At 35.0% G+C, this 23,655-nt stretch overlaps 2 protein-coding genes across 9 annotated transcripts in view; one reads left to right on the forward strand and one right to left on the reverse strand.

The window, feature by feature from the left end:
• Positions 1-5,858, reverse strand: part of KNTC1 (kinetochore associated 1) — a 67,841-nt gene extending 61,983 nt beyond the window's left edge. Inside the window, exons 1-2 of one of the 2 annotated variants that reach the window (XM_074356488.1) lie at positions 5,576-5,858; positions 3,287-3,458 (exon numbers count right to left, since the gene is read on the reverse strand). In XM_074356488.1, coding sequence (XP_074212589.1) covers positions 3,287-3,415 — 129 coding nt within the window. In that variant the 5' untranslated portion in view covers positions 3,416-3,458; positions 5,576-5,858. The remainder of the gene's footprint in view (positions 1-3,286; positions 3,459-5,575) is intronic. The other variant, XM_010969696.3, reaches the window with a different exon arrangement.
• Positions 5,859-5,932: 74 nt separating this feature from the next.
• Positions 5,933-22,508, forward strand: RSRC2 (arginine and serine rich coiled-coil 2). 7 transcript variants are annotated; one of them, XM_045506360.2, is made up of 10 exons: positions 5,933-6,072; positions 9,994-10,150; positions 11,068-11,111; positions 13,559-13,771; positions 14,808-15,011; positions 16,012-16,134; positions 18,565-18,644; positions 19,729-19,961; positions 20,411-20,500; positions 21,526-22,508. In XM_045506360.2, exons 2-10 carry the CDS (start codon positions 10,070-10,072, stop codon positions 21,703-21,705), a joined length of 1,248 nt encoding a protein of 415 aa, XP_045362316.1. In that variant the 5' UTR covers positions 5,933-6,072; positions 9,994-10,069; the 3' UTR covers positions 21,706-22,508. The 7 variants fall into 7 exon arrangements, with proteins under 7 accessions (XP_045362316.1, XP_045362317.1, XP_010967993.1 ...); XM_045506361.2 differs by having other exon boundaries at positions 19,732-19,961; XM_010969691.3 differs by having other exon boundaries at positions 13,581-13,771.
• The last annotated feature ends 1,147 nt before the right edge of the window (positions 22,509-23,655 follow it).

Here is a 23,655-nt window from a genome sequence, read left to right on the forward strand (position 1 = left end):
GTTTTTGTGTAGAAATGTTTCAACTCATTTGGATAAATATGAATCATGATGCTGGGTGGCATAATAAGAGTATGTTTAGTTTTGCAAGAAACTGTCCAACTTCCAAAGTGGCTATACCGTTCTGCATTCCTACCAGCACTGAATGAGAGTTGCTCCACATCTTTGTCAGCATTTGGTATTGTCATTTTTCCGTATATTGGCCATTTTAATAGGTGTTCAGGGGTATCTCATGATTGGTTTAAATTGCATTTTCCTGATGACCCACCATGTGGAGCATTTTTCCATATGCTTCTTTGCCACCTGTATGTCTTCTTTGGTGAGGTGTCTGTTAGGGTCTTTGACCCATTTTTAACAAGGTTATTTGTCTTTTTATTATTGAGTTGGAAGAGTTTTCCTGGATACAAATGCCTTGTAGGATGATGGATGATCTGCAAATATTTTCTCTCATCTGTGAGTTGTCTTTTCACTTTCTTGTCTGTATCCTTTGAAACATCAGTTTTTAATTTTGATGAAGCCCAATTTACCTATTTTTTCCTTTGGTTGCTTGTGTTTTTAGCATCATATCTAAGAAGTCTTTGCTTAATCCAAAGTTGCAAAGATTTTTTTGGATTGTATTTTTAATTTCAAATTCCTTGTTCATTGCTGGTATACAGGAAAGCAGCTGACTTTTGCATCTTAACCTTGTATCCTGCAACCTTGCTAATAATCGCTTATTAATTCCGCAAGTTTGTCGATTCCGTCAGATTTTCTACATAATCATGTCATGCGTGAACAAAGAGTTTTATTTCTTTCTTCCCAATCTGTATGCCTTTTATTTCCTTTTCTTGTCTTATTGAACTAGCTAGGACTTCCAATATGATATTGAAAAGGAGTGGTGAGAGGGAGTAGGCTTGCCTTGTTCCTGATCTTGGTGGGAAAGTTTCTTGTGTCTTCTACCATTATAGTTTTTGTAGCTTTTCATTAACAAATTGAGGAAGTTCCCTTCCATTCCTAGTTTACTGAGTTTTTATTATAAATGAGTGTCGGATAGAAAATATTGAAAAAATGCTTTTTCTGCATCTATTGATATGATTTTTCTTCTTCAGTCTGTTGATATGATGGGCTGCATTGATTTTTCTTTCCAGTTTTATTGATATAACATTGTGTAAGTTTAAGGTGTACGATGTGATGATTTTATATTCATATATGTTGTGAAATAATTATCATAATAAGGTTAGTTAACACATCTATCACCTTAGCATTAATTTATTTTTAAATGTTGAACCAGCCTTGCATACCTGAGATAATTCCCACTTGGCTATGGTGTATAATTCTTTTTATGTATTGTTGGATTCAATTTGGCAATATCTTGTTGAAGATTTTGCATTTGTGCCGATGAAAGATATTGATCTGAGGTTTTCTTGTAATGTCTTTGTCTGGTTTTAGTGTTAGGGCAATGCTGGCCTCAATGAGTTAGGAAGTACCCTTTCTATCTTCTGAAGGAGATTATGGAGAACTGGTATAATTTTCTACCTATTGTTTGGTAGAATTCACTGGTGAACCCATCTGGGACTTGTTCTTTCTGTTTGGAAGGGTTATTAATTATTGATTCAATTTCTTTAATAGATATAGGCCTATTCAGATTGTCTACTTCTTCTTGTCTAAGTTCTAACAGATTGTTTCTTTCAAGGTATTGGTCCATTTTATTAGGTTATCAAATTAGTGGGCACAGAGATGTTCATAGTATTCCTTGATTATCCTTTTAATGTCCATAGAATCTGTGGTGATGCCCCCTCATGCATTTTTGATATTAGTAATTTGTGTCCTCCCTCTTTTTTTTCTTAGCCTGGTTAAAGGCTTATAGATTTTACTGATCTTTTCAAAGAATAAGCTTTTGGTTTCATTGATTTTCTTTACTGATTTCCTATTTTCAATGTCATCAATTTTTGCTCTCATTATTTGTCTTCTGCTTACTTTGGATTTAATTTATTCTTTTAAAAGTTTCCCAACTGGAAACTTAGATTTTAAATCTTTCTTCTTTTCTAATATAGGCATTCAATTTCACTCTAAGCACTGCTTTCACTGCATTCCACATATTTTGGTAAGTTGTGTTTTTATTTTCCCTCCTTCTTCTCAAGACCCAAGTCAAGTGCTAGTTTCTTTACAAAATGCTCTTTAAATTGTCCCAACCCACAATGAGCTCTCCATCTGCTGAATTCCTACTGCATTTGCTGTCTGTACCATTCACTTGATATTTGGCATATACTGACTTGCACAGCTAGGTATCTTTTAGTCCTTGTGTCCTGTCTGTGTAAATTTAAGGAAAGATCCTAAGAAGAAGAAATAATGTTTCCTTACCAAGTGCCTAACAAGGACTTTGAACATAGCATTTGTTACAACTGATGCTCCAACCTAGTAACACGTGGAATTTTAGTTCCTAACTTTATTCAAAGCTTAATACAATTATTTTACAACAGGAGCCCCCAGAGGTCAAGAGGTACCTGGGCCACGTCCATGTTTTAAGGCTGCTGGTAATATTAAAAAATAAAGAAATACCACTTTCTTATTACAGAGTTTATAGTAAACTTTTGCCTTTAACAAATAAATAATTTAATATGAAAGAATATAATACAATTTATTTGTACTACTCATCATATTTATAAATTCTATAATTTACAAATGCCATGAAGCAGTACAGTCTGACGATAGGATGCAAGCTGCATAAAAAATGATTTTTTTAAAATCCTATCAGCCAGTTACTTTGAATACATATAGAAATTAACTTGAAGAAAAGTCAAAAGCCTACATTTGAGGCAACATTTTCCACAGAAGACAGAGAATAAGGTTTCAACCCTGGAGTGAGAATGGTGGAAACAGTTATTAAAAGAGGTGAATTAAAATATAAAAAGAAATGCATGGAAAGGATCAGATAATCTCAAATTCAGCAGAGTGCTGAACTCAAGGGTGGAGTATGAAGAGCATGGGGTCAGGGAGGGACCCCAGGGGCTTGCTTCAATTCTATTGGTAATGTTGTATTTCCTAAGCTGGTGGTGGATATCCTTTGTATCATTTTATACATATGTGTATGTCCAAAATGTCAAAATGAGCTATGAAAAGTTCAGTTTTGGAAATGCTGTCTGTGAGATGATGCAGGGGGAATTCAGATGGAAATTTCCAGTAATCTGAACCTCGAGTCCCTGAGAAAGGGCTACATTCATTTATAAAACATCTACTATGTGGCTACCAGTCTTACTAAGCACTTAGTACAAATTTTGTGAATGAAAATGGTCAGTGCCATAACCATTACCTTTTCCGAGGAGATCTTTGCTAGTAAATCTACTTGATATAAAGCAGTTCCGTGTTCTTTTCTTGAACCAACACTTAGGTACCCACTTCCTGTATCATCACTTGTTAGCAGCTCAATATCATTCCACATGTTTCTGAGATTGTTTCTCCTGGGTCAGGAACCAGTGATTACCCTATGACAACAGATAAAATTAGAGACCAGATTACATTGTTGCATAGAATCCAGTTCCTTGGGAAATAAAAAAGCTTTATCAAAGAAAAAAATTTATATATAAATAGACACACATCAATAAATAAAGACTTCTCTGTCTTCAGGTTATTTCTGTGGTCACTAGACACTTTGGACCATTAAGATAAACAGAACTAGAGCTCAGGTTATTGCCAGAGAAGAACATATTGGTTTAGGAACACAAGTAAACAATTCCAATCTTACCAATGTATCCTAGAGCTTCCAGAATTTTGTATGTCTAGTTGAAATTAAAACAAATTTTCATTTAAAAAAAAACCTTTTAATCAGTACAGCAATAAATTGTGAAGGCTCTGAAGTCAGGCTGTCTGGGGTATCTTAGGACAGTAGGGTTTCAGATGAACTTTAAAGAAAAAAAAGTCAATTTATGTTTCCAGTATCGTTGTACTATAAATGAAAATGTTAAGGAGAGAAGGAAAAAAATGGGTTAGGTTTCTGATTGGACCAAAGAGCATATCTGTAACCTTAGGAGTCACTTAACTACTATCTCATTAGCAAAGACTTATGTAACTCATTTCACTGGGTCTGGGTGGGTGAAGAATACTAAAATGAGAAACAATCCTTGAATCAAGACTAGTGGGGAATGATAACATAATAGTTACAGTTGTTTTGATACGTGCTCACAGAAATGTTTTTAAATCTATGGAAAGTACAGTACAGGGAAGAAATGATTTTTGACTTGGTGCTCTATCACACTTACTGGCCAGTTGTCCTGAAGTAACAAGTAGCTTAATCTTTCTGTTCCTCAGTTCTCATTTATAAAATAGGAATGTAGTTGTATGTAGCTGGAAAGGTCACTATGAGTTTTAAATATTCACAAAACAGTGCTTGGTTCATGGTAAGCACTCAATTTTAAATGTTAGCTAACTTAATATTGTTACTTGCGGAAGCAAGTAACACTTGGGCTAGAAATTTAAGGTTGATAGGAGCTTCTTCAATATAGGAAAAGAGTTCTTACTATGCAAGAGTACAAAAACAAAGCATGTTAGAACAGACAATAGCTTAGTGGCTGTATTTGGGTGGGAGTTGGGAGGAGATTAAGACAGGAGGGACGGGTTAGAGTGTATACTTTTATAGGTCTCAGTGTCCCACATCTGTAAGAAATAGAGAAATACCATCAGCCTCTCAGGTGTATAACACTCACTCATTCAACAAATGTTTATTGAATGCCTACTATATGCCAAGTAAAGCTGGGAATACAGCTGTAAAGAAGACAAAAGTTCTTTGCCATTATGAAATTTCTATTCCCGTAGGAAGGACAGACAAAAATAAAACAAACACGGTACTGAGTAGGCAAAATAGTTTGAAGGCATTACTCATTTAATCTACACAACCCATTTTACAGCTGAGAAACATCAGTCAGGGACTAAGTAAACGGCCAAGGTCACCTAAATCAAGTTAATGATGTAGCTAGACAAGACTCAAATTCATGCCAGCTATTAACAGTTGTACTGCCTCCCTATGAAAAAATAAGTGAACGTACAACTACAAACAGTACTCAAATGAATGGTGGGGAGGGGCGCATAAGAAGGACCTGTTTGGGAAGGGAAAGAGATAACAACTGGGCTGAGATTCGAATAGCAAGATGCCAACTATGCACAACTCGGGGAACAAAGATGCAGGCCGAGTGCAAAGGCTCAGAGGGTGGAATGAGTTTGGGGAGGCTGTTGGGCCATAGAAAGAAAGGAAAAGTGTGGGAGCTAAACGAATGGGTGGAGCTAAATAAATCTTCTATTTCAAGATTGGGTTTCATCCTCAGTACTAGGGAGGGAAAGATACTAAGCAAACGAGTGACATGATTTGATTAACAATTTGAGATCAATGGGGCTGCTGGGTGAACAGAGTTAACGAATTGAAGTCGTTTCAGTTAGGCCTCCAGGCGTAAATCCTTTCAGCTGAACACTGGGGCCGGCAAGAACCGACTCCAGCCTCTCTCCCGCCAGCGTCTTGAGGGGAAAACACCCCGAAGAGAGCTGAGGCCTCTGCTGTGTCGACCTAATCCCATCCCCAGCTCCCTACAGCAACGCGGCTCCCTCTCCTCACCTGCAATTGAAGAAACTGAAAAACAAGTTTATCGCTCCTCTTCCTGACTCCCACAGCCGCCCCTGACCTCTTTAGGGTCCATCCCACAGGTTTAAATTGGCGGGAGAACATCAAGCCCAACCCCTTTTACGGCGGCCAGAGGGGGCCAAGATTGCTTTAGAATCGAACTAGGAAGTCGCCCCACCCTAAGTTCCACCAATTCCCACAATCAGGTTGCGCATTCAAGGGTGTGTTATCGGCCCCGCCCCTTCCCTGGATTTACACGCCCCCTTTAAAAGGATAACCAATCAACGTCGAACGGCGTTGCTACAGAAACTCTTATCACCACCCCTTTTCCTCCCAGCGAGCTGTGCGACGCGCCGGGCCTTATCCCCTTTGTGCCATCCGGGTCTCTTGTGTGAGAGAGTCAGTCTGTGGCGAGGCGTCGAGTCGGCCGGTACTGTTGAAAGCGGCGAGAGGAGGCGCCGCCCTAGGGGCCAAGACCCTAGACTATGGCGGTAGGTGCTCAATTTGAGTTTGTAGTCAGGGTTATTTTTCTGCTCCTCTCCGAAGAAGAGGTGAACGGCTCCCGGAGCTGTTGTCCGCGTTTGTGTGGACAAAATGGCGGCGCGGCCTTCTTCTGCGCCCGCCATCATGGTTGCCTGCTGCAGGGAGGGGGAAATAAGGCGGTGTCGATGGGGGTGGGGAGCTTCTGGGAGTGTCTTTTTTTTTTTTTCTAGAACTTTCCTCTTCATCCCAGCCCCGTGTTCCTTTGGGCCACGGAGTTGACTCCGGTTAAGCTTACTCGCTATGGTTGGTGATTTATATTGAGTTTCGTTAGGGTTTAGACATTTAACGATCGTGGTGGGAAAGGGCTGAGGAAGGAAAAAGAGACCACGGATCATCTCTGAAAAGTGTTGGGTAAAGGCGGTCCTTCTAAGGGATAGAATGTGAGAAGAGAGTAGTTCTGCAGCGATTTTATTTTTTTGGCTGCACTCGATGATTCTAGTTGCATAACTTCGATTACTTTTCCGTCTGTGTAAACCTTAGTTTATTCCTTAGTAAGCAGCGAAGGAAGGTATTGATGGAAGGAAGTAAAAATTAGACTTAATTAGGAGAAGGTTTTGAAACTACGATTTCTGTTTGCTGTTTTTGAAGCGGCTCCTGATGTAATCATTTTGAAGTCTGAGAAACATGATCAAGTCCTATCATTGGCGTTGTTATTTTCAATTTAAGAGTTCCTCACTAACCCGTTTAATTTTAAATAAAACTATAGTTCTCGAATTATTTCCTATGAAAAAAAAGCCTGCTTTGGGTATAAAATGCCCAGTCCTGATGCATCGCATTATGGTGTGATTACTTCATTTTAATTAACCCAGATAAAGAAAAATGCAAGCATTTTGCATTTCTTTCCACTGACTAAAAAAGTTGTATTTTCTTGTTTTCAGAAATAAATAGGACTATTAAACTTAAGTTGTAAAGATTAAAGACCTGTAGTTTACCCATCCTAATCATTGGGATATCTGGAATTAGGAATAGTTTTCTGCCCCTCTCCCCGCCCCCATACTGAATTGATTGGATTTAGAACCGATTTTTTTTTTTTTTTTGGACAATTGAATTTAGAATCGGTTTCAAACAGTTGGCAGGCTATTTGGTATCTCTGTAACTAATCGATTTAATGTTTTCCTTTGTTTAAATAGTATCCCATCCTCTTGATACACTGTTAGTAGAGTGTGATATTGTTTTACTTGGGCTCAGATATTTTAAAAAACCAATTCAAACATCTTTTTATGCAGTGACTCGTTCAATAAAAAGACGTGATCCCCTGGAGAGGTGGCCTAGTATTAAATCCACTGTACCCTCTTTGCACTGGAAAAACATTTGTATACTATGTCTTGAGTGTCATTAGGGTTTTAAAGAAGATGTAAATTTTAAGAAACCGTGGTGTCCTAATAGAGCAGATGCTGGAGTGGAGGGCATTTTTGCAGTTAGCATTTAAGATTTATGTATAGATCCCTGCTAATTAAAGTCTTAGAAATTTTCAGAGAAGTTTTAATACTCAATTGATTTTATTTGGATATTTTTGTTATGCTACTATAGAATATCTTCGTGGAAATAAAAGTTTTGCCTGGCCTAAGTGCCACCCGTTATTAATATCTGTTTGGTGATACAGTGGTTTTTGCTGTTGTCCTGCAGTATATTCTATAAAAGAAAATGGCTGTAAGTGCCTTCCCTTAAGGCAGGAATATTTGACTTCCCTATTGCCAGGTTTCTGTGATGTTAATAAGCATTTGATGGAAAAGTTATTTCCTGGGCTAGATGCATACATTTCCTTGAAAAGGTTTTTAACTAGAACTATAAAAGTGGATGACACGTGCTGGCGGTTCAGGAATGCTCTCTCTGTTGGGCAGAAAAGTGGCATGCGTTGAGGAAAGTGATAGCAGTGCTTTAAAGTTTTTGCTGTTGCTTTTATTTTGCTAAGTGTAACTTTACTAACACACAGCATGTCGTAGTCTGAAATAGTACTTAAGAATAGGGATAAGAACAGGAATGAAAGTGACCAGTGTAAGTTATGAAAATCAGCATCGTCTTTATTTGTGTGATACAGTATCATGCATTAATAGTAGACAGCAAAGAGAGCAGTGTCTTAGTTCGAAGCAACTGATGTTGCTGGATCTCATCTGTAAAGTGAGAAACTTGAATGTGAATCGAAGGGATAAGAGCCTTCTGCACAAAAACTTAATGATTCTAGAAATCATCCAAGGAAACTAGAGAAGCATATATGCTCAAATGAGCCTCCCCAGTAGTTAGTTGGTTTCTCCTGTTTCTTACTGGTTTTCTGGTAGCATTGTTAGAGGCTTAACACCTAATTTTTCTGTCATCCCAACTAAGCTTTAAATCCTTCCCTTTTATCACTTTATTCCTGGAGTCCCGGGTCTAGTTAGGTGCATTTTTGACCCTAATAAAATAGTTGTTGAAGTAATGCACCCTCTCACACTTTATTTGTTAAAATACTCCCTGTTTAGTTTACATGGTGTTTGTTTTCTGGACTAATTAGAAATTCATTGTTCCTCCTGCTGAAAATGTATAGTAATTCATTATTTATCCAATCCAGATTTCTTTCATAAAGGGCAAGGTAGTAAAAATTTTAGACTTTGTGGACCACATAGAGCACACAGTCTCCGTCACATTTGCTTGCTTGTTTTAACAGCCTTTTTAAAAATGTAAGAACCATTCTTAACTCACCGTTCAAACTCAGGCTGTAGTTTGCCTGCTCCTGTACTAAGTAATCAACTCCCCAGACATGGTGACTATTTTCATATTCCCTCTCTGGTTAAATAGGTCATCATTGTCCACCTTCCACATATCACTGTAACTGTTTACTCTGCCTTTTATCAAAATCTGACTCAGGAACATTCAGATTCTAGTTTCTCCTTAAAGCTTTTTTCCTATGACTCATTAAAAAATTTTTTGTGTGTGTGGTACTCTTGTTACATGTAATTTGGACCATGTCTGCAGAGCCACAGAAATACTTTATTTTTAATGGAAAACTAATAACTGGTCTTCATTTCTTCACGTTTGATTTCTGTTCTGAGTACTGTCGTGATCAAGGCAGGTGAAATTGCCTTTTGTAACTGGAGAACAAAGAACTGATATTTAGGTAATGGAACCTACTCTCTTAGGTATCAGGTTTCTGGAAAAGTGTGTATGTTTGATTATTGTTTTAACTTTTAAAAACTTTATGTTGTGACTTTATAAAGTGCTTTAAAGCAGAAACAACTTAATGTTTCCATAGCCCAGAGCATATGTGAGGAGAGGCAGACCATATTTTGCTGCAGCACTGTGCCAAGGGGCTTTCATTAAAGAGGGTTAATGAAATTAATATTGGGTTCTCAGATAGGTAAGTTTATTTTCTGTTTATTCTTTTATAATATTCTAGAAACATTCCCTTTGCTTTTTAAGATTTTACAGTTTTGAGTCTAACCTCTAACGGCTCATTTTAAATGCCTTTTTAACATATGCCGATTTAAGTACAAGTGTTGGTTAAGTCAGCTAAATAAATTTACAAATCTAAAGCAGACTCTATTTTCTCTGTTTAAATATTTATTGGGAACACTTGGGACCCTTATTTTCCACTTCCCCTATTTTATATTAAGCTGATAAAAGTTATGATTTTTAAAAATTAAAAAAAAATAGATCTGTGTAATTACACGTGTCTCTTTGATATTGGGTTAGTCGTGAATTTATTCAGGCCTACTTATCAGGTACAAAGCACATTTAGCTACTTGGAAATCACCTGTTCTTATTTCTTGATTTTCTTTTTTTAATTTTGTAAAACAAGGATGACTGTCTTTCCTCCCCCCCCCCACTCTTTTAAGAAATTAGAAAAGTTTTAAATGCAGTTAAGAATTTACAGCTATTTTTCTCTAAACTTTTAGGCTAGTGATACTGAACGAGATGGACTAGCCCCAGAAAAGACATCCCCAGATAGAGATAAGAAAAAAGAGCAGTCAGATGTATCTGTTTCTCCTAGAGCCTCAAAACATCATTATTCAAGATCACGATCAAGGTCAAGAGAAAGAAAACGAAAGTCAGGTATGAATTGCTGGAAATGGTAATTATCACTACAGGCATTTTAACAATGCATGTAGAACTGTGTATAAGACATAAATTTCATTTACTGGTATAATTAATGTGTGTTCTTCCAATTGAGAAATGGTTAGTGAAAATATATTGGTAATTTTCTGTAGAATTTTTCAATTATAAGAAATACAAATGTCCTAATACAGGGTTTTTTTTAAAGGAAAAAAACTAGACTGATGTGGTATAGAAAATGCTTGATGTATTGTCGATAAATCAATAATTAATGAAGTAGCGAGGTGAGAAGTAGAATAGAAACGAATTTAAAAGTTTTAAGACCTGGGCTCTAATTATTACCCTTTGCCCCCACAGATAATCATCAACAAAATGGTTCAAATGTAATTTTTATCTATATAGTTGAAATTGCACGCTATTATCATAGCCAGTTTTGAAAGGAAATTTTTCTGAAATACAACATCCTTTTGACTACTTACAACGCACCAAATGTAATTTAGCCTATTTGTTTTCTCTTGCATTCTTTGTTTCTCTTGTTTTTAAGTGTAACCTCTAATAAGACCTTTCTGCTGTGTACTAGGAAACAAGGAGGGCTGGTTAGAATGTTTTGTAAAATATTGGGGATCTTTGACCACCAAAAGACAATGTTTGTCATTGTCATAAAACAGGGACTTGGGGAACTTTTTTTGCTCACTTACTTGATTATATTTGGGTTTGCTCAGATTGCTTGATTTGCTTCAAATATGTACAGTATTAATGGTAGAATGATCCTGCCCCTGCCATTAAAAAATAGGCTTTGGCGGATGATTAGTAAACAGATTTAGTTAGCTGAATGGACAGAGATTGTTGTTTATATGAGTTGGAATTTGTGTTTGAGTTATTTCTGTATCTTATGGTGAATTTTTGTGTGTTTACAGATAATGAAGGAAGAAAACACAGGAGCCGGAGCAGAAGCAAAGAGGTAATTAACACTTTGTAGTGAATAGGCACTTTAAAATACTTGTAAAGTATCTGGTAGAAATGTTTGTGTGAATATATGATATTGTCAAGGTAAGTACCAAAACTTGAAATTTTAAAGGTTTAATTGGGTTATAAAATAAGCATGATTTGGATTCATCATTTTTCAAGAAGATAGTTGTTTATATGAAAAGTTCATTCAGAAACTATTAATTATATTATGTTGTGAAAATATTCACAATAAAAATTTCATATGAAGAATATGATTGGTTTTTTAGGCCTGTCACACAGAGCTTCCATTAATTTGAGGTCCCGAGTCTCCTTATGCCTGATGACTGCTCAGGATTTTTAGATAGCAATCATCTTTAAGTAGCACTACCCTAGATACCAATGGGCTACTTTTTCTTTATGGAAGACAACAAGAGTCTTTTTCATTAGTAAACTAGTTCGATTCCCTAATAGTATTGAATCGAAATAAAAGCGTCAGTGAGGGACAGCTGGAAAGGTAGTGATGACAGCAAAAGTTGAGGATAAAGACAGCAGCTATATGGCAGAGGAGTTAACTTGCCCACCTGAGAAGACAAGAAATGAGCCAACAAAGGAAGAGCAGAAGTAACAGCCAAAAAGGGAGGAGGAGTCTCATGGGGGCTGGGCAAGGGACTCCTAAAACAAATGTGGGCAGGGACTTCACCTCTTCCCCTAATGGAAGCTCTGTTAAATTTTTAATTTAGGAGAGTTTTTGTGAAAATGACTATTTTGTTTAGCTCACATGATAACATTTCTATAATAAATCATACTCAGCGTGCTAATGCGCGAAGAGACTGAACTGAAGACGCTGCAGACTCAGATAGCAAAATAATAAGCCTACTTCATGATAAGGTAACTATTAGTCATTCAAACTCCTATTTCCCTTAAGTATATTTTAAATCAGTTAAGGGTTTTAATGGTTTTTTTTTTTAATAATGTTATGTTTGGAAAATGGTTTGAAGTAAACTCTAAAACTTTTGTAAGTTTAACCATTTAAAGCTTTTCCAGTTTGCCACTATATGGCAAAATCAAGGAAATACTCTTATAAGCTCATTATAGAGAACTGGCAGTGAAACTAAAATTTAGCTGTGTCTCCAGGTCTCTTATTTTTCTGCAGAATAATAAATTGACCCTTTTCAGATATATCACCATGCATGTTTGATAATGTTTGACCAAAGTTTTTTTTTTTTTTTTTTTTAAGAAAAGTTAATCTTGAGTGGAAGGAAGCATGGTTTAATGCTATGGTCTGTTTTAGAAAATATGAGATAAGTGTCCTACTGTGGTGGAAAACGGTGGCCTGGGCATCAGAAGAACATGGGGTCTGGGTTCAACTCTCCTAATATGAAGCTTTGTGACTTTAAATCTTAACTTAGTCATATGTGAAGTAAGGAGAATTAGAGGATCTGAGTTTCCTTCCAGCTTTAAAATTGTGAGTCTGAAATGTCCCAAGATTTTAAGCTTTAGCTGCGAGATAGATTTGACAAATCTTAATGTGGGGAAATCTAATGTTTAGTACTTTCTAATTCAGTATGAGTGTAGGATGGAGACTTGATCATACAATTAATTTTAGCTCAGTCTCTGAATGCATATATTGTGAAAGCAAAAGCCTTGGTTTTTATAATCCTTCAGAATATGGGGGAAGTATGTATTCGTAATATAGGGATTAATTATGTTATACTAGTTTGATTTCATAAAAATTAAAACAGGTATGGTTGCCATTTTCTACCCTAGGTACAGGAAATGTTAATAGAACTCCAAGCCTGTTGGGATATTACAAGATGAAAAGTGATTGCTTCACAGTTTAGACATTGGGAGAAAAATCAAGAAAGAGCCATGTTTTTGAGAGGATGTGGCATTATAGCTATTAAAAAGGACACTTCAACCCTACGTAAAGTAAATTAAAGTTGCAGAAAATACTAATGCTTAGGTTGATTTTATTTAGCTACCTAATTGGAAATGCATTTTCTGGTGCATTTCTTTGTGTCCTTCATTTTCATCATTGTTAACTTTTAAACTTAAATACTATATACTATGCATTTAGAAGTTGATGTATATACATGGTCTGCTTCTCTAAAAGGTTTGTTGGGAAAGTGAAAAAATTTTGATACATGTGTATTTCCCTTATTCTTTTAGATAAAAGAAACGTCAGGGATTCTTCTTTTCCTGAAATAATGGTTTTTCAGTATTATTTCATCATTGAAAGTCACTTTCATTGTGATTGAAAATATTTTGGGGTAGAAACTGCATTTTGGGGGTTTATAAAGAAAAAGTAAAATTAGCATATATATCTGCAACATTTGGGTGATGTGAAACTAGATCTGTTTTTAATTTGCCACACACTCCTAAGGTTACTAATGTTGCATCACAACATTTTTGCTATTGATACCCATACTAACTCTCTTTGTTGCACTATTTTCCTGAAAGAACCAACTTCTTCTTAAAACAGGCAAGAAGACATGAATCCAAAGATAAATCCTCTAAGAAACACAAGTCTGAGGAACATAATGACAAAGAACATTCTTCTGATAAAGGAAGAGAGCGGCTAAATTCATCTGAAAATGGCGAGGACAGACACAAACGCAAAGAAAGAAAGTCATCAAGAGGCAGAAGTCATTCAAGATCTAGGTCTCGTGAAAGGTAAGTTTTTTCTAAGTTTGTGCCTTTTAGAGAGCTTTTAAATTACATAAAGTTTCACGTTTCACATTCCACATTCACATAACCAAGCAACACCTTAAAAAAAAATCTTAGAAAATTGGTATTTTTGGTTAACTTGATCCATTCTTTGTTTTCCTTTTTCAGTTTTATTAGAAATTATTAGTTTGACTGCACATATACATTATATTGCATGTAAATACATATATATAATATACTGCACTTTTTTTTTAGTTTACATATATGTACAGATTGTTTCTAAGAACAGATTAGAGCTTTATCTTTTTAACTTGATCCATTCTTTGGCCTATTAATGTCCACTAATACCTGGTCTTGTGGTCTTTGCTTCCTCATAAAGGCAAAAATGGTATCCAAGAGTGGGGAACAAGGGGTGGGTATAATTAGCATATTCATAATTAACAACTATATTTCTTGATTTGTCCTACAAAATGAAAAAAAATCATTGCTGAACTGTTAATACAGTTTGCCAGTATAACAGTCCTTTTTACATTGCTGATGGAGGACTTGTTTGTTGCTAAACTCTTAAGTTTTCTTAGGTATAGATTAAAAGAATTTTGAGAAACTGGATAATGTTTTGAATTTTTGTGGCATTTTTGTTTTAAGAAGCCATTGTTTAACATCATATACTTGGAGACCTCTATGGGGAGTGTATGTGTAATATCAGATTTGGTCAAAAAACTTTCAGAAGTGAATAACTTGCTTGTTACTCTTAAACTTAAGAAGTAGTTTGGTAAGGCAATAGACTTTAAACTGTTAAACAGAATCTTAAATTGGGACATGTTATTACTTTAACTTCACTGTCTTCCATCAAACAAGAACAAAGGTCTATCTTTGGTTATACCTCCTTCCATTAAAAACTTCAATTATCCTTTCTATACACAACCCAGAATAGTTTATTGCCTGTCTTGAGTGCATACACTTTAAGTAATTAATTCATAATGTCCGTAATTGAAGGCACAACTCTTAAAAGTAAATAGAAACTTGTGCACTTTAATTTCAGGCGTCATCGTAGTAGGAGCAGAGAGCGGAAGAAGTCTCGATCCAGGAGTAGGGAGCGCAAGAAGTCAAGATCCAGAAGCAGAGACAGGAAGAAATCACGATCCAGAAGCAGGGAGAGAAAACGTCGGATCCGATCTCGTTCCCGCTCAAGATCAAGACACAGGCATAGGAGTAGAAGCAGGAGTAGGACGAGAAGTAGAAGTCGGTAGGTATTCCTCATCTTGAGTAAAATCAAATAGGCCCCTCACAGGGTCTGTCGGGTAAGGCTTAGAGAGGCTGAGTAACCTGCCCGAGAAACCCAGTATCATAGTTACTAAATGGTACAGCCAGGACCGGGTCCCAAATGTGTCTGAATGTGAAGTCATACGTGCTTAACCCAGCATACTGCTTATACTATCTCAGCTATTCAAAAAGATGAGCTTATTAATTCCAACTTGTCTTGATTGGAAGGAGGCTTTGATTTGTTTAGACAGGAACTGTAATAAAAAGCACTTAATTATGGATATTCAGAGAATATGTTTATTCTCTAGTCATATAAGACAGTTATTAATAGTACATTATAGTCACAGATACTGGTATTGAAGTAGTGGGAAAGCTTTTTTGTTAATTTATTGCTCGTTAAATCAGTTGTCTAATTTGAATTTTACCAGTTAGAGGGTGGGTATAGTTCAGTGGTAGAGCATGCACAAGGTCCTGGGTTCAATTCCCAGTACCTCTATTTAAAAAAAAGAAAGAAAGTAATGAACTTTGCCAGTTAGATTTAGTCACTCTAAGGTAGATGATAATTTCACCATTAATTACCTTTTTTTTTTTTTTTTTAATAGCCATTTGGGCAGTTCAGGTCATGGAGATTCTAATATTGACCACTGATACTTTTTATTCTGATCAATGTCTGTTTTTTATTTTTGTAATTCTTTTGGTGGTTTATATTTTGTGTCTACAACATTGGGTGTAATGGTAAAAGGTGGGAAACAACCTATATGTCCATCTGAAACAGATGATTAAGTGGGTTTATAGAAAACTAACCTTATATGCAGGGAACTTGGGATGCCTATGGAAGATGTACGACAGAAGAGAAAGGGCTCAAAATTTATTTCCTGTACCGTTTTGATTTTTATTGAACCATGTAAATATAATTGGTTTTGATTCAACAAAGTAATTATTACTGGGTAATACTGAGACATGTAAAATATGATTTATTAAAGAGATAGAAAGAAGAGAATTGAAAAACCAAGAAGATTCAGCAGAAGTTTAAGCCGAACTCCTAGTCCACCTCCCTTCAGAGGCAGAAACACAGCGATGGATGCACAAGAAGCTTTAGCTCGAAGGTGCGTGTATTTTTTATTTGATGCATTGTTTTTTTTCCTTGTCATCTTGAAGTACTCAATTGTGTGGATATAACAAATACTTTCAGTCAGAGAATTCACATAATTAAATCTAGCCATGACTGTATGGCACCTTTGTGATATACAACTAAGTGGTTTGTTGATTTTCATCTTAAAGATTTACTTATTTGCACAACCAGAAGGATTTCTGTGTCTGCAGCAAGCAGTTCCTCTTTTTCCTTCATGATTAACTGATTCATTTTTCTCAAATCTGGATTCTTAAATATTTTTAGTTTGCATTTGAAATTTTAAATCTTGGATTTAAAAACTCTTAAGCTTGCCTTTAAAACTATTTTGTCTATTTTTTGTTTTTCCTTTTTAAGAAAACAAAGTCTGAAATAATGAAGATGGCAAATAGTCAGCCTATTTATTTGATCTTGTAAATTTTACTGCTGACAGCATAGGAAAATCATTGTATTTTTAAATTTTCTAGTGTTTCAAAGGTGGGTGATTGTGGGACTACACACAGCAAGGCTATCTAGTTGAAATCTATCTGCAAAACCATTGAAAAGATTGCCTCCTAGAGAAAGGCAAGAAGTAAGGTAAAATCCAGGCGCTGGTTTGCAGGTTTTCCCATGTTCTGAAAACTAAAATCTTTTGATTTTAATTTTTTTTCTTTATGAAATTGAGTTTGTATTTTTTTTTTCATTACAAAAATACAGTTATCACAATGTAACCTGATGGGCTGCTGCCCTACGAACCCAGCCTGGCAGAAACTCCAGCTGAACAGCAGCAGCAGCAAAGGTGTGAGCTCATCCCTTCGTTCCATTCACCTTAGTGAATGGTGGTGGTTCCAAACCTGCAATGACCATTTAAAATATGCAACCTATAGTAGTCAATCATTTTCTTTCTGAAACTCAAATCACCAGAGTTAGGAATAATTTTTACAGTAGCTGAACTGATTTATAAAGAATGGCCCATTAACTCTGATCATGGATTTTTTAAAGCCCTAAAATTTGTTCTTAATTTGCTGTAGGTTAATTGTGTTTTAATTTTTGGATTTTATTAAAGTTGAATCTATCACTAACATCTAAAACTTTTTTTACTTAAAAGTCTACGTAGTGATTTTTCAGATGACAACTTTACATGAAATGCTCTAATTTCAGAATACCAGATTATTTCTTGGCTACATTGAAATTTGAAGGGTGGTATTTCTGTTAGTAAACTATAGTATGTAAACCGTTTTTTGTTTTTTTAATGAGGACTATTTTAAAACTGCTTTGGAGATACTTTTAATATCAGTGGATTTACATTTTAAAGTTAATCCTAATCAGAAACTTTTTTCCAAGGACAAATTCAGGTCTGTACTGTATGTCTGTCTTCAATACATACTGAAGGGAACAAAATTTTAGATTGTTACATTTTATGTAATTTCAGCAATTGATAAAGCAAATGCCAATTTACAACCATTGTGTTTATACCCATATAGCACCCTCTCAAAAAAAAAAAAAAACCCACACATTTTCCCCAATCCTTGCTGCCCCTTTATACCATATTAAAGGAGGGAAAAGGTGGTGTAATTTAGGATTGGTAAATCAAGGAATCTTTGGAAGAAAAGGGGTTTCTCTCTCCGGAACTCATTTTGAAGATAGCATTACTTTGCTGTATAGCAAGTAGGTACTGACTTGACAGTGCATTTAGTTTAGTATGTGTATTCATTAGTGAATTTAGTGTGAACCAAAATTTGTTTTTGTTTTGTTTTAGGATAAGTTTGTGTTTCACGTTTCAAAAGCTGCTAGTAAATTTCTTCACCTCCTGAAAGTAATTTTCTAATACTGAGTTTTTTCCCATTTTATTAGATTATACAGAATGGCAATTAGGGTTTGCTTGCCCTTTTTAAAATTCTTTATTTCTGACTATTTACTTTTTATTAATTTAGAGACTTGATAAAATCTCTATAAATATAAAAATCATTGTCTGCATGTTTTGGTTGGCCTTATTCTCTATCAGCCTCCCCTAAGAAGCATTTAGGTAGTTCTGTAAATATTGTATATAGTCTAAGATTTTCTCAGCTCTCAACATATTTTCTGAGTATGTCTATTTGCAAGATTTAATTTGATCCTTAACTCCTGTAACCAGCACAGTTATTTTTATTTCTTAACCATTTTAACCATTCTCTATGGGAACTGTATAAACTATTAACAGTTGTTGGCTATTCAGTGAATTTAAAAATATTTAAAACCAGTATTGGTATTATTTGACTGATACCATCTTGAGAATGATTACCTTTTTCCCCACACACAGATACCAATTTGGAGAAGATGTTAAACTTAATTAATTCCATATAAAATGTCTTCTGCTTATATGAGTATACATATAGAGGTAAATATTGGCTTTATATTGTTTTTAATTTATTTAAATTGTTTTTGACAGGTTGGAAAGGGCAAAGAAATTACAAGAACAGCGAGAAAAGGAAATGGTTGAAAAACAAAAACAACAAGAAATGGCTGCAGGTAATTTTTAAAATTTATTTTGGAAGTTTGGCGTTTTGTAAAAAATTCAGAAAAGGAACAGGAAGAAAATCACCTATGATCACTACTGCCCATCAGTGTGCTATAAACATCTTTTTTAAATTACTATTGAATTGTGAACATGTTAATTTTAGTGTTACTTTCCTACTTCATAAAAATCTTCATGCATATATGTTTCTGATTTCATCAATGTAGATAATTTTGAGAAGCGAATAGTGACTATTCTTGTTCATGTAGCACATTAACCATCACCGCACATGTCTTATAGTTATGGTTTTAGAAATGCAGTTTGTTAAAGGATAATAAACTTAAGTAGAATATGTATTATATCTTAACTGTTTAAGCAGTCAGGTTTTTTTTTAGACATGACATGAACACTGCCTGAGGATGATTTAAAGGTGATTAGATGGCTTGTATGAAACATAATCTGGAAGGTATTTTTTGTTGTTTTTCACATTCCTACTAAATAGTGGTACTTTTAAAAATAACCTAAAATTTTATAATCTTCCATTTGGTTTTTATACATAATTATAACAATTTTTATAATTGGATTCCCATTATGATAGTAATGTCAGATTTTTTAAAGTTTATATTCTGTACTGACAGAAAAAATGTAATTAGAACAGTCCTTGTTTACAGAAGATTGACTCAGTTCCTAACTCAACCACTTAAAATGAAAGTACCAGGCATGGCACTTAACTTTTATAGGACTTGGGCCTAGTATCTGTTAAATGTACATAATACCCACTTAATAGTTTTAAATGTTTTGTATAAGTTTCAAATGAGATGTTGTGAAATCATTTTGTAAGCTATAAAGAACTGTACAAATAAAAGTTTTTAGGGTATCTATAAGGGATCATATACAGAAATATTTGTTGATGAATACATTGAATAAATGTTTGCTAAAATGTTACTGCATTGTAAGCTAACACTCAGTCATTTCCATATATTTGGTGAAAATATCCTACTTTTTTGCAGATTAGTAGCTATTTTATATTTATATTAACACTGTATTACTGAAAATCAGGAGGTTTGTTTTAGTTAAAATCCATACTTGTCTCTTTAGCAGCTGCAGCAACCGGAGGTTCCGTCCTCAATGTTGCTGCCCTGTTGGCTTCAGGAACGCAAGTAACTCCTCAGATAGCTATGGCAGCTCAGATGGCAGCCCTCCAGGCCAAAGCTTTGGCAGAGACCGGAATAGCTGTACCTAGCTATTACAACCCAGCAGCTGTGAATCCAATGAAATTTGCTGAACAAGAGAAGAAAAGGAAAATGCTTTGGCAAGGCAAGAAAGAAGGAGTAAGTTCTTTTATTCCCTCTCCTCTTTTCTCATTTATTCCTAATTAGCAGTTGCTTAGGAAAATAAATTTGGATTAGAAGAGATTAGTTTGGGTTTATCTTCTAAGAACCTGGCAAGAATAATTTAATTTGCAATAGTTATTTAATACTTGGGGGGGGAATGCATGGTCTAAGTCAAGATTTCAAAGGAAACACGTATTTCCATACATTTATTAAAGGGGAAGAGTTTGTTCCTTAGCTTTGATATTTTTTCTTGAGAGATTTTATGAAGTATTAGTAATTCTTTGTGTCATTATTCTATAGTAGAAATCTTAAAGTAATTTATAAACTCCATTGATGCCATAAGTGCTATTATTTCTTTTACTTAGACTATATTATGGAGAGATTTAATATGCTAATAAAAGATATTTAAATTGTACATATCCTAAAAATCCAGTGTTTCTTAACAGGACAAATCTCAGTCTGCTGAAATATGGGAGAAATTGAATTTTGGAAACAAGGACCAAAATGTCAAATTTAGGAAATTAATGGGTATTAAGGTGAGTTATACACTTCATATTAAATTTCATATTAACATATTTTTAGAATAACATTGGTTCTCAACTCAAATGTTATTTTAGTGGTATGTCACCTCTGGGTACTTTCTAATGCTTTTTTGTTTTATGTTCTCATTGATTTCACAGAAATAACACACCAATGTTTATTGTCACTAGTTGACAGTTCAAATTGTTCAACATAAATTAACACATTTGTTGATTATTACTGTTTATGCCTTAGGTGAATCTTGTTTGCAATCATAAGCTTCTCTTAGTAAATAAAAATGAAATTGTAAAAACGGAATTAATGAATTTGCTTTAAAAAAAAATGATAGTCACTGCCCATTTAAGGTTAACTACATTTAATGAGGGTAGGACCTTCTTAACTTTCAGTGTTTCAAGGAAGCTTTTTTGTTTTTTTAAAGAGGATCTAGAAAGTTGATCTTATGCTGAATGACATGTAAATATACAGATAAGGTATTAGGTTTTATACAACCTAAATCTGGAAAGGTCCACAAATGTTCAGTTCATTTTTCATTGAAGGGAAATTTGCCTTAAACTGAGCTGCCCAGACCTGGCTATTTTCAAACATGTCAGAGGGCCTTTGTTAGCCTTCCTTGCATTATTCTTACCTCAGCTGCCTATGTGACTCTCTTAATCTTGGGTCCTGCCCAAACAGTCACCTTTTTAGTCTTTCTCGCCTACATTTTTTAAAATAGGAAGCACTCTATCCCCATTTCTTACTTTACTTTTCTCCGAGTCATTTATTCACACACTGTCAGGCATGTTCTGTGTGTTCTTTTTCGTGCCCACTGAAATGAAGTTGATCTTTGTCACATCCTACTCTGTCCCAGGATCTAGAAAGAATATTGCCTTGCATTCCATAGGAGCTGAATGACTAAATGGAAGGCAATTAAGGTCAAATATGTACCCCTAAAGTGGGATCTACCAGTACTTTTAAGTGAGAGAAGTACTTCTTAATTCGATGTAAATTCATTTTAATAGTATATTTTATATCTGTTATTTAGAGTGAAGATGAAGCTGGATGTAGCTCTGTTGATGAAGAAAGTTACAAGACACTGAAACAGCAAGAAGAAGTATTTAGAAATCTAGATGCTCAATATGAAATGGCAAGATCACAAACCCACACACAGAGAGGAATGGGATTGGGTTTCACATCATCAATGCGAGGAATGGATGCAGTTTGAAGATCACACTTAATATCTGGGACTTTATAGACTTCTGGTTCTGATGTCAGGTCCTTGTTCACCAAACAGCTAGCATTCTAGCTTGCATGGGTGTTGCATTGACTTTAATTTATTGAAAAATACAATTTTTTTGTAAATATCAGATCAGTGATACTGGTGTTAGTGTTGTTATCAGGTTATACCCACTTCCATTAAACTTGACAGTACTATAGGAGGACAATATTTTTTAGTTCATGAATTCTACTTTTCGAATATATAAAAGCTGCAGGTGGGGTAAAATCTCATACATGGATTTTTCGTGTCCACTGTCTTGTGTACTTTTGTACTTAAACTTGTACAGTTATTTTCATCTCTTGAAACATGAAAGAAATGCTATGTAGATGTTCTTTAGAAGATCTGGCCATTTGGTACATTATCCAGCACAAATAAGCTGGGTGGTGATGATAATAAACATGGTTTTCTCAAAACTGGTGTTAATTTAAGTTACCTGGAATTCTTATTTGAATTTGTTTTATGGTATCCGTAGCACTTTGCAATTGCTAATTAGAAGACTGGCTAGGATTTTTTTTTTTTTTTTTTTTTTTTAAGAAAAATTAACTGCTATAGGCAATACCATGGTGAGCAGAAATGTAAAAGGAAGTTGGGAGGAGTGAACAAACTAAAGTAATACTGTTTTCCTACTATTATAAGGGACAGAATTGGTGTACAGTATTTGTTAAATATTCCATGTGTTATTCAGGAAATAGATTAATACATTAAAGGGATGTAAGCACTTTTATTTTAATAAAGTGCCTTATAACATGCTCTTTGTATGCCCTTCGCTCATTATCCCCTTTGAAGTCTTCTCTAGCATAAAGTATGGATACGAAAGGCACATGTTAACTGCTTCCTGTTTTTCTGCAGTGTCTTAATGAGCTGGCCATACATTATGAATAATACGGTTCATCCTGCATTCATCTAGAATTTCAAGAACTTTTGTAGGCAAGTTGAAACAGATTAAACTAATTTTGACTCATTTAGTATAATATCCAAAATAATTGAATAGGTAATCAGTATTTTTAGTTGAGATTTTATGTTCTTATTTTCATGCTTATTTTTGAAATCCAGTGGGTATATTATATTTTAACATCCCAGTTGGAACTAGCCACTTTTAAAGTTACCAGTAGCCGCATCTAGCCAGGGGCAACCATCCTGGACAGTGCAGACTTAGAGGAAGACATATAGGTAATTGTCAGTTGCATAATTAAAGAAGCAATTACTGGAGTCGAGGCAGGGGCTAGTTAACTGCTTGACTCAATTTGGAAATGTGTTCATTGGGAAAATAAACATACTCCATAGTTTTCATGAGCTTAAACTTTGTTACCATTTTCCTAGCTATTACTGTTACTTTCAGTTTGAAAGCCTGTTACTCTAAGATGGATATATCCGGCTTCACTCTTGATTGCCACAGGACCGTAAGTTGCTGTCCAGGAGATATTTTAAAGACATAGTGGCTAGGCAGGCAGTAAGACAAGAAAACCACACTATTTGAGTCAAGGTATGATGGTACTCTGAGAATAATTGATTTTGAGGGTAAAATAAGCAAATTCAAAGATGAGGTTTCCAATTTGGATAATGAGGTGTTTTGATTAAAATTAGAGAAATACCATTGAAGAAGTAGGTTTAAAAAAAGCTTGGAAGGAGATAGAAGCAGACCTCTCCTAGTTCTCCCATTGGCTGTTCATCAGTTTCTGTAGTCTCATCCTCAATCTTGGCCCTCTAGGACCCAGTCCTAGACTTCTTCCCACTTTTCATTACTCTATCATAGTTGTATTTACTTTCCATAAAAACTTGAACCAGCCAAATGCTAACCTTTAGTTCAGACCTCTTTTTTGGAGTCTTACTCAAGTATCTAGCTGCTGCCATGGGCCTAAAATTTTACCTCCAATGTACCAGTGCTTCAGAATTTTC

This window comes from Camelus bactrianus, chromosome 32 (genome assembly GCF_048773025.1).
Source record: "Camelus bactrianus isolate YW-2024 breed Bactrian camel chromosome 32, ASM4877302v1, whole genome shotgun sequence".
Taxonomy (NCBI): Eukaryota; Metazoa; Chordata; class Mammalia; order Artiodactyla; family Camelidae; genus Camelus; species Camelus bactrianus.